This window comes from Acanthochromis polyacanthus, chromosome 23, assembly GCF_021347895.1.
Source record: "Acanthochromis polyacanthus isolate Apoly-LR-REF ecotype Palm Island chromosome 23, KAUST_Apoly_ChrSc, whole genome shotgun sequence".
In the NCBI taxonomy this organism is placed as follows: Eukaryota; Metazoa; Chordata; class Actinopteri; family Pomacentridae; genus Acanthochromis; species Acanthochromis polyacanthus.
The window spans coordinates 3,029,609-3,045,275 of NC_067135.1; the positions used below are offsets into that span (position 1 = coordinate 3,029,609).

General features: G+C 40.9%; 1 protein-coding gene across 28 annotated transcripts in view; it reads right to left on the reverse strand.

Annotated features, from left to right (window-relative positions):
- camk2d1 (calcium/calmodulin-dependent protein kinase (CaM kinase) II delta 1) overlaps positions 1–15,667 on the reverse strand; it is a 119,048-nt gene that overhangs the window by 56,270 nt on the left and 47,111 nt on the right. For all 28 annotated transcript variants that reach the window (XM_051943858.1, XM_022203432.2, XM_022203423.2 and 25 more), the window contains 2 exons: positions 7,123–7,182; positions 833–887 (listed from right to left, as the gene is read on the reverse strand). In XM_051943858.1, the coding sequence (XP_051799818.1) occupies positions 833–887; positions 7,123–7,182 (115 nt within the window). The remainder of the gene's footprint in view (positions 1–832; positions 888–7,122; positions 7,183–15,667) is intronic.

Genomic DNA, 15,667 nt, shown 5'->3' on the forward strand with positions numbered 1-15,667 from the left:
TGGTATTGTGCGGCTAACTTGAGCTGACATACAAGCAATTAACAGTGTTTTGTTAGCAGTGGTGCTACAGAGTAAACACTTTAGCTTTTAGCGTCATGTTGTTGACACTGACAAAAAGATTTTTAGCTCTTCAAAGCCTACCTTAGAAACGAACTTTAGCAGCGCACTTGATCATGCCTGGATCTTTGCTTAGCGAGATTTCATGGAAAACATGGAATTGTCTGGATGACCCCAAACCTTTGAACGGTACATACAATGTCACCTAAAAAAACTTGACATTGTTGTATCTGACTAAAGTTCAGCTTCAATTCCAATCAAATCTGCTGAAAGCATTGTTTAATTAGAGGGCAGAAACATTACAATATTGTGACTGCAAACTGAAAACAAGAAAAGCACTCAGAGGGCGCCGTCCTCCTTCAAGGCCGCTCAGTCGTATCGTTTCCGACGGATAGCATCTTGATAAAATTTATGGCGGAAATCACGACACCATAGAATGAACGACACCTAAGCCTTGATGACACCTATTTCAGTTTTAAATTGGTCGTCTATTCAGGATATTTTGTGATTTCATGCTGGAATTCTTACAAACGGGCTGCTCAGCGAAACAGAAGCAGCAGATGGCTTTGGATCAGATACAGATGAATGAAGTTATCTATGTGCCTCTTGTGTTCGCCAACATTTATATTTATTTACAGAGCGCCGCTTGTGTTCCATCTCAGTGTGTGTATGAATGAAGCAGAAGTATGTGATTTCTAATTAGTAGCCGTCGAGTTTCCGGCTCTCCTGAGTGTGATCCAGGTGTGTTCTGTGTCTGAAAGGCGCATTAACTTACAAGTCAAAGACCAGATAGTGGAATCCTTCCTCTGATATGCTGTCATGGAGCCGCACTGTGGAGGAGGAGAAAACACAAATCAGTTATTCAGCTGTGTCAAACATCCATCAGGCCACCAGTAGGCAGCGGTCTGGATTGTGAACACCTCATTCACCCACATCTTGGAGCCCTAAACACCAGCGAGTGATCATTTCCTCACGTCAGACAGGGTTAAAAGTTGAAGATAGAGGTGTATTTTGATGCAACATGGAAGAAACCTATCGCAGTCTATTGTCATACTGATTCCATATTAAGTCGATGGCAAAATTCTGAAAATGGGACTCCTTGTTTTTTGTTTTCTGATGGTACCTTAGGGATTGTGGATGTTGCAGAACACAACAGCGCGACAATGGCAGCGCTGCAGAGTCTTTTGAACAGAAGGAGGAAAACACCTGTCTAAGCAGCTTAAAGAAAGACTTCAAGATCTGTACAAACAACTCAAGGTGAGTGACTTTCAGTTATTTGCTTTAGATTAACAACAGTGAAAGTGAAATCTATTTTCTTTATGCAAACAAACTGTCATTCACTGTTTTCTGCAGGACTTTTTCAGGTACACTTAAACAAAGGACTGGTACTATTCTCCAAAATTGGATGCTGGTTTAACTGTGCATTCTAATAGGTTTTTCATATACAGACACAGCATTGAATTATTAATAATATTCACTGTTCACGTCCAGCTGTGGACATAAATTTCATCTGTGAGCACACGTTGAAATATTTACAATGAGGCCATATTTTATCATTGTCACAGCTTGACCCACATTAAATAACATATTCTGAATGAATTTATGCATTTGAATGACAAAAATGCAAACGTGCAACATATCCCTGTTCTGCCAGTTCATAACAGGACAGACAAGTTGCCACTATGCGCCCAACGAATCGTTTACGATAACATCTTGATGTCATTAAGAACAGGAATATCAACATCATGGAGTGAGTTCAGGATCATATGAAGACAGAAGAGACTGAGAAAGACGAATCCAGAGGAACTGTAGGAAGTTCTCCAAGATAATTTAAAAAAAAACCTGAGTAATTGAGAAAAAACATCTCAGAGCCTCCTAAAAGTTGAGAGTTGGTGAAACCGATTAAAACTCATCCACAATCCAGCCGACTTCCTGCAGCCTCATCATGGAAAAACACCAGAAACATGAGGAAAACGTGGAAAAATCCAACATAAATGTGCATCAAATGGAGCCAAAAGTCGGAACAGAAAATCAGATTCTATCAAAGAGAGCTTGTTTGGCAGATCAAATTCCAAAATAAAAGACTCAGATCTGTTTTTGTAGCTTCACTAAGATCCACTTTTCCCCTGGAACATGTGTTCTTTAGAATTTTGCTTGAATAAATGCCAAAAAATAAGAAGAAGTTGTCGATTCTCAGTTTAATTTCAGCTCACCGATTGCTCAAATGAAGGAAATCACTTTAATTTGTGGCCAAATCAAAGTGAAATTAATGTTACCGATTCATTATTTTCTGTAATAAATACCAATAGACTAACTACTCTGTTCTATCAGCCGCAGTCTCGGCATGTAAACAGCCCAAAATATGCCTGTACATTATGGTAATACATTCATTTTACCCACAGTTTTCCTGTGAGTTAAGCAGCAGTGTTGTTGTATGACACAGCACTGATTACAACGCATGTATTTTTAACAGCGTCTGATATAATCCCACTTCCACTGACGTGCTACTACGTTTCCTGTGGCGGCTATGCATGCACTAAAACATACTTTTACAGACAAACTCAACAGCACGCCTCTGCATCTGAATGGCTAAGCAGATGGCGCGCTCTGGAAACGCTCTATTTTTAGCGCTCAGGTCTTCTGAATGAGCGTGGATTGTCAGGGAACACGGCTGTCTCTTTCACTTCGTCGAACAAGAGCCCCGTGAAGGCAGTGGTGAGGTTTCACCGGGCCAATTAGCGACGCTGGCTAACGGACACGAAAAGACAGCAAGTAACAAAGAGAGACTGGAGAAGCCACTGTAGCATGAGCTCATGGAGTTATGGAGTGTTTCTGGCAGCAAGATTTCCTTTTCTGACCTCTGGCTCACTTTGCGAAACACTGAAGTCACTCTGACTGACACAGCTTTGGCAGTTCTTTGCAGAAATGTGCATCCAGTTTATGAATGACAGACATGAATACAGGTAACACTACTTTTGTAATCTCTGAGCTATCATTTTTGGGTTTTTTTAATCTGTGGTTGCTTGGAAATGTTGGAAATGCTTTGGAATTGTTAACTGGATGCAATATTCTTCATAAAACCCATTTCGAGGTTAGTATTCATGTTTGATTAACTTCATAACATAGCTTTAACAGGGTCAATATAGAATTGCCGGGATTTTTTGTATCATAGTTACATAGAAATAGAAATTATATACAAAAAGTTGCAAATTAACCACAAAAAAGCCACAAAATGACCAGAAAAAGACCTAAAATGCCCACAAAACAGTCGGGAAATGGCCAAAAAAGAAACAAAATCAGCAAAAACACACCCAAGACAACCACAAAAAGACTCAACGTGATCACAAAAACAGACGAAATGCCACAAAATGACTACAGAAAAACACAAAATGACTCAGCGAGACAGATATTTATCATATAAGGACACAAAATGATGTGAGACACACAAAATATCTATAAAAAACACAAAATGACCACAAAGACACCTAAAATTACCACAAACAGACAGAAAATGGCCACAAAAATACGCAAAATGACCACAAGACCTAATAAATGCCCACAAAAAAGTCTGAAAATGACCAAAAAGACACAAAATGACCACAGATAAACACAAAATGACTCAATGAGACACATAATTATCATATAAAGAAACAAAATGAAGGACAAAATAACTACAAAAAGTTGCAAAATGACCACAGGGACACACAAATTGACCGCAAAACATCACAAACAGACTAAAAACAGCCAGAAATGGGCATAAAATGACCATAAAATACACAAAATAACCCAAAGAAGACCAAAAGTTCCCAAAAAACAGTCTGAAAATGACCAAAAAAGACACAACGTAACCACAAAAACCCACAAAATGACCATGAGACAGATAATTATGATTTAAAGCCAAAAAATGACATGACACACACAAAATAACTACAAAAAATTGCAAAATGACCACAAAAACACTTAAAATGATCACAAAAACACTGAAAACAACCACAAAAATGCACAAAATGACCCATGTTTCAGTCACACATAATGACTGATTTGTGTTTGGCTTCTTCTCAGACCAGCGCTGAATACAACATGTTCTAGTTTCAGTATTTCCCCTGAATAAAACGCAGGTAGGAGACTCAACTGTCCTGCGAATGTGTGCGACTGAGAAATAACGTGCCTGTGGAAAAAATCTCATTCCAATTAAAGTGCTCAAGAAAGGTTAGGCAGACAGATCAGAGTGGGAGTGTGTGGATGAAAAGATTAAAAAAGGAAAAGGGAAAGGTTTCCCTGTGGGGATTCTCTGGTGTTTCCTTTAGCTCATCTCCTGATTGACATCTGACAGATCTATCGCCTCGACGACCTTAAAGGAACGAGGGCTTTCCCACAGCTGGATGGGATGCGTGAACGGAATGGCAATGAGGCCGAGGCTACCTGCTTCAATCTGACGACAGACAGAACAATCTCAAAAGGAGGGAGAGTGTAAATAATGGGAAGAACCAGAGACGGACTCAATCCTACAATCAGTAACATCACTACCTGCTTTTAGACAGACAATGCCAGCATCATTTTTTTACATATTTAGGCTTCTTCTCTATTGGAATGCAAGGAATTATTACTATACTTTCTTTGTCCGCCGAAAGAAAAGCATTTTTGAGGCCCTAAACATACATGAAAGCGTGTGAAAATTTGCACACACATCAAGACTGGCGAAAAAATGGTATTTTAGAGGAATGGGACATGTGTGAGCCAAAATGTCTCAATAGTGCCCTCTGCAATACTATGAAAATTCAGCAGCTGGAGCACATTTCTAGCCTAGCCACGCTAGACAACCCACGGCAACGAATTTAATTCTCTGCCAGGGTGGGTCTAGTTACACTTGGTAAGCCTCGAGGTTGGATGCTCCTAAAACTGGCCGACGAATCACCATGAAGTGTAGAGTCAGAAGGCGGGCGCAACTAAGTGACGACAGAGGCGCGACGATTCTGACAGAAACAACCGGAAACAACTAGCCTAGCCGCGCTAGACAACCCACGGCAACGAATTTAATTCTCTGCCAGGGTCAACAACAGTCGTTGAGCTCCATTAGCACCGACTCTGAATAATCTTTCTGTTAACATGTCTGTAATATACTTGAGCTTCACCCATTGACTGTATAAATAAGGCTTCACTGAACTCCCGCATCCTCTGATTTCCGGCGCTCTAGGAACTACATCAGGCTATTCGTTGCGCTGATTGGTTGTATATCTACCCAACTGCTGCAGAGGGATTTGAAAGACAACCTTTTAGCCCGCCTCCCTCCCTGTCGAGAGTTCCTAGACCCTTGTGTCTTCAGACCTGGGTCTAGCGTGGTTAGGCTAGCACATTTCACCAACAGCTACAAAATTTGGGAGGGATATGTAATTCGTCAGTACACGGAAAAAAGTCTCTTGCACAAATGACCCAAAAGCCAACAGGAAGTTGGCCATTTTGGGTAATTTTTGGACATTTTCAAAAGCTATAAACAGGTTAGCCTTGAGAGAGCTCAAATTTGGCTAGGCATGGGTGATCAAAAGTTACCAAAATGCTCCACAAAAAAGTCTGAGATAACGACCAATGGAGTACGGCCATTTTGGACGTCTTGCCATGAAACAGGAAGTGCTGTCTAACTAGGCTGTACATGCTCCAATCTCCCTCAGACTTTACATGTGTGATCAGAGTCTGGCTGTCAAGACATCCATAGGCCAAAATACACTCACAATGATAGCGCCACCTGGTGGATGGAAAGGAACATGTAACATCACTTAAATCTCTTATTACTCGGTTTATTGTGAGGTCATTCATTTTTATATAATCTTCTAATCATTTGGAGTCTACATTTTCTGTCCTCATTCACTACCATACCAAGACCCCTTGTGAAATGGAATGAGTGTCTACTGAAAGAGTTCTTATGTTGGCTGTTAATTAACCACCAATTAAAGCAGCTATGAAATCACCATGTTTCAGCTAAAAGTCTCGGTTCAGTTCTGGTATCAGACACGGAAACCCGAACCTCTGCCAAACAGCATTCTCCTAACCAAACCCTCCTACTTCATGTGTTGGATAGTCAGTTTCAGACACCCTGACATTAGCCCTACAAACCAAATAACCGGCTTTTACCCATTCATTTGTCGCTGCCCTCCACCTTCCATCTCCCATTCCCTAGAAGAACCAACCCAAAGTACAGATGGACCAAACAACAAACAACTGCCAGTTCTCAGCGCGTGGCAAAGTCATTATCGAGGTGGTAATTACAGTTGTTTGGCCTCTGTGACTCTTGAGAGGGATGTTGGTGTGTTTGTACGGTAATGATGCAGCTTAGGGCACAATTCATTTGTTTGCATTTACAGTTAGGAATCTCTGCTCACAAATCCAACATAAATCTGATTAAGGGCTCATTGTGGAGATTCATCTCCCAATTGGAGATTAATAGCTGGACCCAGCAGAGGATGCCAGTAAACGTAGGGTAACTGTAACTGCTGGTTAAGATCAAGATATTGTTGATTAGGGCAAGATTATTTTTGCTTCAACGCAGCTGAAATCATGCATCTAAATTGTGCAAATGTAGTTTGATGATCTGATATCTTGCAAATTTCCTTCTTCCCACACATTTTCCTCATTTGAATACTGAGGGACTAAAGATAGAAGGTGTCGTGTGCATGTTCTGAGCTCTGAGAGTCTCTAAGTGTCTCTAAGAGGCAAATTGGTCATCTTTTTTTGGCTTGATGTGACACTGTGATAACCCTGAAAGTGACAAAACAAGTGAGTGTGGCCAAAAACATGCAGTCCTAAACACAGCTGTTGATCAAACGGGCAATATGTGCAACAAGAAATGGGTACAGAGTGAGGAATATACTCCATTTCCTTTGCAGATATTCTGTTAGAAGCACTTTAAAAGACAATTTCAATCAAGTGTGCAGAATAATTTTTTTAAAAAAAGGTTCAGACTTCTACAAATCCCTCTTCAGGCCAATCTTTCTATGTTTTCAAACGCATATATTGGACATTACTCTAAACAGGGAGGACAGAAAGATATATTAGAATGTGAGGACTAGTTACCGATGTTGGGATGCTTCAGCAGGCGGCAGATCCTGGCTTCTCGCTCCAACTTCTGGTGATCTGTAGAAAAAAGAACAGCACATCTGTCACATCTGTCGGCGAAGCCCTCCTGAAATTCTTCAAACCTCTCTACAGAGTTTCCACAAATTAAACACCGCCAACCTCCTGCTGGGAACAGACGAGCAGTAAAACTAACAGTCGTAAGTCATTACAGAGCGCCGCAGCGAGGAGACGGATTCGAGGAAACCTCTGGCTCATCTCCACTAGGACTCCAGAGCAGCTGTTTGAACCTGTACGGTAAGGTAGCAACGTAAGAAGCTCTATTCAGGACTGTGTTCTCGTTTGTGTTGACTCACTTTCACTACAAGGAGGAGGAAAAATAATAGCAGTTGCAGCTCACATAATTAACCCCCTGAAGCCCAAAACCTGCCAACAGGTTACACAGATTTTGAGAACTTTCCAATGGTTCATGGAATGATCATGTCTCACTTGTTGGTTTTGCTGAAAAGATTAAATAAATCCAAGCGTAAAACTGTTTTATTTCATCAGACTCGCTTTACTCAGCTTGTTTCATTTGATAAATAGCCACAAAATGAACCATCTGCAGTTACTACATTCTGTAAAATGCTAAAAATTCTGCACTCCAAGAAACCGTTAGCGACTCAGCTACACTGCTAAAGTTTAGAAGTAAGATCAAATTTGCACCAAAAAAGGTCATAGTTTCATTGATGGACTTTACGACAAAATAAACATGATTACTGTATAAGGAGTCAATCATAAGAACACATTTTACTGAAATTATCAGATATTTGTATCTGTACTTGTTTCTTTCCTCAGTTGTTTCTTTCTGTGGTAGCTATAGAGATATGAATACATTTGAGATTTAATGAGATTTTTGTATGCAAACTCTCAAAAACCAAAGAGCTACAGAGAATAATCCGAACGCTTTATTGTTGCATTGAAGTTGCGACTCTTGTAAATCTTCTCAACTCTAAAACTCAACTCCGTTCTTTTCCGTGGTTAGCATTCACTCAGCACTTGTCTGGTAACTTCAATGTATACCTGAAGGTAAATTAGATATGCACTGAAATGAACCCACAGTGAGGAAAAATGCAACGAGAGCAAAAAGCTCCCATAAACTGCTTGAGGTTCAGAGGTAGAGTGACATAAAAGTGACAAACAGGTGTGATAGAAATCCCTGGACTCTCAACAATCTGTACGTACAGATATAAGACTCAAAAAATGTCTGTCAAAAGTGATTAATCATTGCCAGTTAGTCGGTGTAGCAGAGGTAAAAGCACGTATAATGTATCATCTGGGAGAACAAGACGTAAAAGAGAAAGAAATAAATTACACTGAAAGCAGGAACGAGTGTTACAGCAAATGACAGATGGCGTTGCTGTCGGCACCACAAAACCAAAACACGAGCCGCAAGAGCAGCCATACCCATATCAATATTCATTCCCACATGATTTTTTACCAAACTACTTCTCTATCTGCTCGTCTTGTGCGGGCACTTTGCAGCTAGCGTTGGGCTTCCATCTCTTATATTAGACGCAACTCTACACATGACGGCATGAGAAGGGCAGCAGAAAAGATGCAGTGTATTATCATTCAGGTGCACAGCGAACTGGAAATACATCAGAAAATAAGAATAATAATGGAGGTTTTCCGGCTAACTAGGACAAGACCCCTGGGTGGAAGTAGAACTCGCTGGAGGGATCATCTGGGAAGGGAACGCCTTGGGATTCCCCAGGAGGAAATGGAAAACGTTGCTTGGGTAAAAGGACATCTGAAACGCCCTAGCCTGCTGCCACTGTGTATTTTATATGATCATCTGTCTTGACCTGTTATTTCCAATTTTGCTGAAGAAGTCTTTAATAAACTGAAGACTGGAGGTGCCTCTAATGGAGCTCGTATTGGGATTGTTGGGAGCGATGCTAATTAGCATTTTATTCCCATTTGTTAAAGTTTTTACAGACTTCCATTCCTGCTCACACTGGTTGGTCCCCTGAGTCGTTGTACAGCTGACAAACTCAGACATTTATCACCTTCGCTTGCCAAATCCGCCCCTGAAAGCACAGACTAATCACACATCAACTACTTTACATTCATATACACTAAGGCATTTATGTCTGTTAATCCTGGCTCTGTATTAGACTTTAATATTCCCAAACAGACAGGATGTGAAGAGCTTAAATGCTACCATCCACTCATGGGAATTTGCTCTCTTCAGAGGAGTGCACTTGTACGTTGAAGAGCTTCCATCACAGGTTCCATCTACGTCCAACCATCACGGTCGAGACGAGCATCTGTTGTTTTTATTAAACACTAGTGACCTCTTAGTTTCTCTGCGATTATTTCCCAGAGTTAAGTTGATGGGGTTGTAGTATTATTTCATGGCAGGGACTTCCCACTTCTCTACCACAGCAGACAGATGCAACTCAAGATAAAAAGCAGCAACTGTTTCCCAATCTGGTTCAAACCTTTCACTGCATTTAATACAACCCAAAATATGAAGACTACACTGGTCTCTTTCACGGAAAATGTTGATGCACATAAGTGATGCTTTACAAATGAATGCAGACGAAGTTACCAAAAATCACTCATACCACAGCGTAGCATTAGCAATGGAGACACAATGAAGTACTAAACTGCGAGCAGCTCAGACATTTTTGAGGACTCGCTGGGGTCATCTCCAATTCAGCCGCTTTGCCATTCAAATGAAGCGGCTTTGAGGATGCTGAATTAATGGAGACCAGGTTTCCCAAAAGACCACTGAATATCTAATAAACAGCTCTTGTTAAAGTATGTTTTATTCATTGTCGAGGATCATAAGTGGCCTTGACACTGCCATATTAAAGACGATGGTTTCCTGTGTAAATTGAGGTAAGCGTGTGCTGAACTTTGGTGCTTTTAATTGTGTGGAGCTTGATGGAATAATTTCAACTTTGTTTGAAGAAATCAGTGTTTCATTTTGGCAGCTGTACACGGGTGTGAAAGCCTACAAGATGCGACGATTTTTTAGATAGGTGATATTTTTCCATTCTTCTAATCTTCATGTACATGAAGTTGAATACTCAACTTTTCATCAATTATTGGAGAGTTACTGCTGATTCCAATAGCAAAGTAAGGGCCTTAACCTTTCAACTTTTGGGTTTCCAAACTGGCACTTCAAAAGTGAGCCGTTTTAAATCAAAGTAGGGGTGCCCAAAATAGCTCTTTTCGTCACTTCACCACCATACCTTTTCATCTAGTGTCATCTTCAGGTGAATATCTGAGTATACCAAAAAAAAAAAGTTGTGATCCGTTAAACTGCAGCTGCCTCGTCTTTGAAACTTTAAAACTGAGTTACATCCGAAGATGGTGGAAACTTTAATTGTGATTTGGAAAAACGGCCACAAATTCCTGGAGGGACTGACTTTTACATACTTTGTAAACCATTTTCCAAGCTGCTTCTCTCCACCGCTAAAGTTCTGATTTCATAACCGTGACGGGATCTCACAAATTCAACACACACGAGATAAAGACAACGGCCGCCTTGTGAATTCAGCGGGATTTTCGTGTCAAGTGATCGCTCACAGAGAAAGTCAGAGGCAGTAGAAAGCCTCGGCCTCACGGGTCCAATCACATCTCTGTCGGCTGCTGTGGTCAACTGTGCTGCTCCACTCTGTCAGTCACAGAAACAGAGAGCTTTCTCTCTGGACAGCAGCAGCTCAGTGGTTTTCAGAGCGTTCAGACACTAAAAAAGTCCATTTAGAAAGCAGGGCTAAAGACTAGAGATATAAAGTTATGGACAAATTAGCTACCTTTGCAGTATTTTGAACTAAAGAATCATAATTACAGACATGAATTTCATCATCCCTCCATCATCAGTAGGCTGTAAATAGAATCATGTCAGTGCCACCCCATACTCCATACTAATCATAATCTGGACTCCAACCGCACACCAATCCAAAAGCTGCTTTCTACATGCAGCATAAGCAGCGAGCGTAACCTCAGCCAATGGAACGGCCTCCTGCATCTTTGTAATCCAACCACATGCGATCGTCTCCAATCTCACCTCGCTTTCCCTAATCCCAACCAGACCAATGGGATGTGCTTTTGCTGGGGTGGCTGAACGTTGACTTCCCTCCACATCACTCCCTTCCATCCGCTGCTAATCTTTGACATAACGGGATTTAGAGCACGAGTGATGCTCAGTCAGCATCTCCAGCCTCACTGCAGCCACAGGAAGCCGGACTTTTTCTTGGCCATGCTGTCTTCTTTTGCTTCACTGTCTCCGTTCTCAGCGTTATTATCTTATTACAGTTGATGTTTATTGCATTAAGAAGTGGCAATTATTTGAGCTAAGAAATGAGGGCTGGATGTAAGTAGATTTGCAGGTTTGTGAACCAGAACTAAATAGTTTTTGTATTGAATACCTCCATAGCATATCAGAAATCTCTTTCAAACAGATGTGCACTCAGACTAAAGTTTGTGTATTTGTTTTGTAGCTCTTACTTTCTCTTTTTTGTCAAATTAAGACTACAGGAGGTCCTCGGTTTACGACTTCTAGTCAACTAGTGGAACTAGCTGACGAGTGGAGCGGATGAATATTTTGATGGGGTGAGTTGACATAATAATGTTGGTAAATGCACCAACTCAATACTGAGTCTAGTTAAAATGCAAATTCCTGCCTTAGTGGATTTAAACGAATTTGAAGTTGATGTATCTTAATAAAATTTGCTTGTTAACTTAATTTTTTTCTTCATCTTGGATTCAGGATTTCAAGCCTCCTCTTCCAACTTAACACGCCTGGACAATTGTTAATCAAAAATGGAATCAAAGTTTGGCAGTAGTATGACTAATTATGGGTCTTACTGGATTATTCCTCAAGGAAACATTTGCATGCAGGTACATTGTTTATTCCCAATATTAAGTCTCAGTCCTCCAAAATAAAGCAAAATCAAATCTCCCGAGCAAACCCAAGTTGTCTATCCTAACACCACTCCACGTAACCATAGTGCAAAAACAAAGACGTTGCTCGATGCTCCCCTCAACTCCTTGATGTTTCTCAATCATGAATCCAAGTCCTTGATGTCGCTCTGGAGCTGGCCCATTTAGAAAACCCAGATGAGCTCCACCAGGCCGCAAAAAAAAAAAAAAAAAAACGAGGGCAGGAGCTATTTTCAATGCGGCCGACTGATCAAATGAGCTGCCTCCACAGTACTGTAAAGCAGCACATCTGGTTCCTCATCCAGAGCCTGCAGGTTCAATCGCTTAAAAAAGAAAAACACCTAAACACGCACACTTCATATACTCTGCTCCGGGCAAATAAATGGTCCAGCTTTACAGCACATTGCTCTTTTTCTGGTTTAAAATGTGGTAGAGAGCCATTTTTTGAAGCTAATGACCTTTGACCACAAAAAGATCTGTCATTCTTTGCTATTTCCACCTACCGCTATTAAAGTAATAGGTGAGTAATGGAGTTTGGTGCCGAGAGACCGAGAAAGTGAATGTGCTGCAAAAAATAGAAAGAAAAACAGAGGGACGAAAAACACTGCTGGTTCTGCTCTGAAGGATTTGTCTCATACTTCTCCAACAGGAAGCTTTTTGTCTTCGCTGTCAACAGCCACACATTTTATGTCATGTATTAGCCTGGGGATTCACCATCAACTGACAACATATTTCACAATATTTATGTACTGCAACTGACATGGATCTTCAACATACTGACTAAGGCATTGATTTTTCTCCATCGTGAAGTATTCCAGCCACTTCAAGACAGAATACTGAACTGCATTAGCATTAGCATTATGTACATTAACAGCTGAAATCATCTATTAATGGGTGCCTGATTAGGGATTTTGATCAAATTTGTTGGGTCTTTTGTTTAAAGTGACATGTCAAGCAGTCTCTGGTTCTTGGTTGCTTTTGTTTTTTGAAGGAAATGACTGAATATCCTGAGGTTCCCAAAATTTTAAGCAATGGTTGCATTGTATGACCAATACTTGCTATTAGATGTTACGCAGATGATACGCTGTTATTCATGACTGTCAAGCCTATTAGATGTTACGCAGATGATACGCCGTTATTCATGACTGTCAAGCCTATCAGATGATACGCAGATGATACACCGATATTCATGACTGTCAAGCCTATCAGATGATACGCAGATGATACACCGATATTCATGACTGTCAAGCCTATCGGATGATACGCAGATGATACACCGATATTCATGACTGTCAAGCCTATCAGATGATACGCAGATGATACGCCGATATTCATGACCGTCAAGCCTATCAGATGTTACGCAGATGATACGCCGTTATTCATGACCGTCAAGCCTATCAGATGATACGCAGATGATACGCCGTTATTCATGACTGTCAAGCCTATTAGATGTTACGCAGATGATACGCCGATATTCATGACTATCAAGCCTATCAGATGATACGCAGATGATACGCCGTTATTCATGACCGTCAAGCCTATCGGATGTTACGCAGATGATACGCCGATATTCATGACTGTCAAGCCTATTGGATGTTACGCAGATGATACGCTGTTATTCATGACTGTCAAGCCTATCAGATGATACGCAGATGATACGCCGATATTCATGACCGTCAAGCCTATCAGATGATATGCAGATGATACACCGATATTCATGATTGTCAAGCCTATCGGATGTTACGCAGATGATACGCCGTTATTCATGACTGTCAAGCCTATTAGATGTTACGCAGATGATACGCCGTTATTCATGACCGTCAAGCCTATCAGATGATACGCAGATGATACGCTGTTATTCATGACTGTCAAGCCTATCAGATGATACGCAGATGATACGCCGATATTCATGACTATCAAGCCTATCAGATGATATGCAGATGATACACCGATATTCATGATTGTCAAGCCTATTGGATGTTACGCAGATGATACGCCGTTATTCATGACTGTCAAGCCTATCAGATGATATGCAGATGATACGCCGATATTCATGACCGTCAAGCCTATCAGATGATATGCAGATGATACACCGATATTCATGATTGTCAAGCCTATCAGATGTTACGCAGATGATACGCCGATATTCATGACTATCAAGCCTATCAGATGATACGCAGATGATACGCCGTTATTCATGACCGTCAAGCCTATCAGATGATATGCAGATGATACGCCGATATTCATGACCGTCAAGCCTATCAGATGATATGCAGATGATACACCGATATTCATGATTGTCAAGCCTATTAGATGATACGCAGATGATACGCCGATATTCATGACTGTCAAGCCTATCGGATGATGAATGGTGTAATTTTAGTAATTTTCTTTCAAAGGTAAAATAACTTTCAAATTTGCTATCCGGTTTTGAGGTTTTTCCCCATTTAGCCATGTAGTGCTGGTTTGCAGAAACGTAAACATCTATTTTGATTAATGTCAGAAATTAAACCATTCTTTAAACCCATGGTCCTCAAATTTAAAGGGGCTTTCTATACAGTTATTTTTAGACGCTCTACAACTAAAGATTGTGAAGCCAGAGTGAAGAAAAATGTGTAAAGATTCACAGAAAATTATAAAGTTGGTTAGATTTGTTCACGTATAAAAGGATTAACAGACATATCTCCTGTACACTGAGACAACAGGAACATTTCCAGCCTCGAGAAATGTGCAGAGAACAATCGAAGTCACTTTCTTCTCGGAAAATAAAAGACTCAGAAAGATAATCTTCAGGGTGGAGAATTCATACAGGCCATTCTTCACAGAGCCTTTTAAAATTGAGCTTCATATCAACTTTCCTCTATGATCGACAAACAGTCACAAACACATTCTTAGACAAACCTGAGCTCACAGACTCATGAATAAGATAATAACGGCCGATGCAAACAAGCTTTTCACTGACTGTGCCAGTCTTCATTAGCCCACAGAGGAGCAGCGGGTCCATCTCTCAGTTCTATTCTGATGCTTAGCAGTCATGATAATCACGGCAGTATTCACTAACGGAGCTGCTGATGCACCGGAGACTCTCGGGTGTAGGTGTAATTGGACGCACTGTAATAAGAGGGCCCTGTCAAAATGCAATTAGCTTTAGCGATCTGGGATTCTCTGTGCGCTCCTGTGCCTTCATGTGCGTGCGGTCTGATGGAGTGGGAGAGACGGAGTCAAGCCGAGGTCAGAAGGAAAGAGAGCGCCTCGTAGCAGACGCCTCAGCTGCATGATCGCAACATGTCTGAGTGACATAGGACTGTGTGTCCTGCAATTAGCTGGAAACACTCTGGTCGTTCTGCCAGACTGAAAATCAGCGAACAAATTTGAGCCTGCAAGATTTTCTTTAATGCTTTTCAGTGTCTGACTCCTGGTAAGAAAGAAGCTCGAACCAACACTGATGTTTCAGGTCGTCGAGGACCCACTGTATATCTGAGTCAGAACCCCGGATGCTTTTTACTGTGTATTTACAGACTGGAAATCTGCCAGGAAGCGATGATAATTTTCAAACAGAACTATACAGAAATGGTAATGTTGTTTTGAACAGCTCTCAAATGCAACT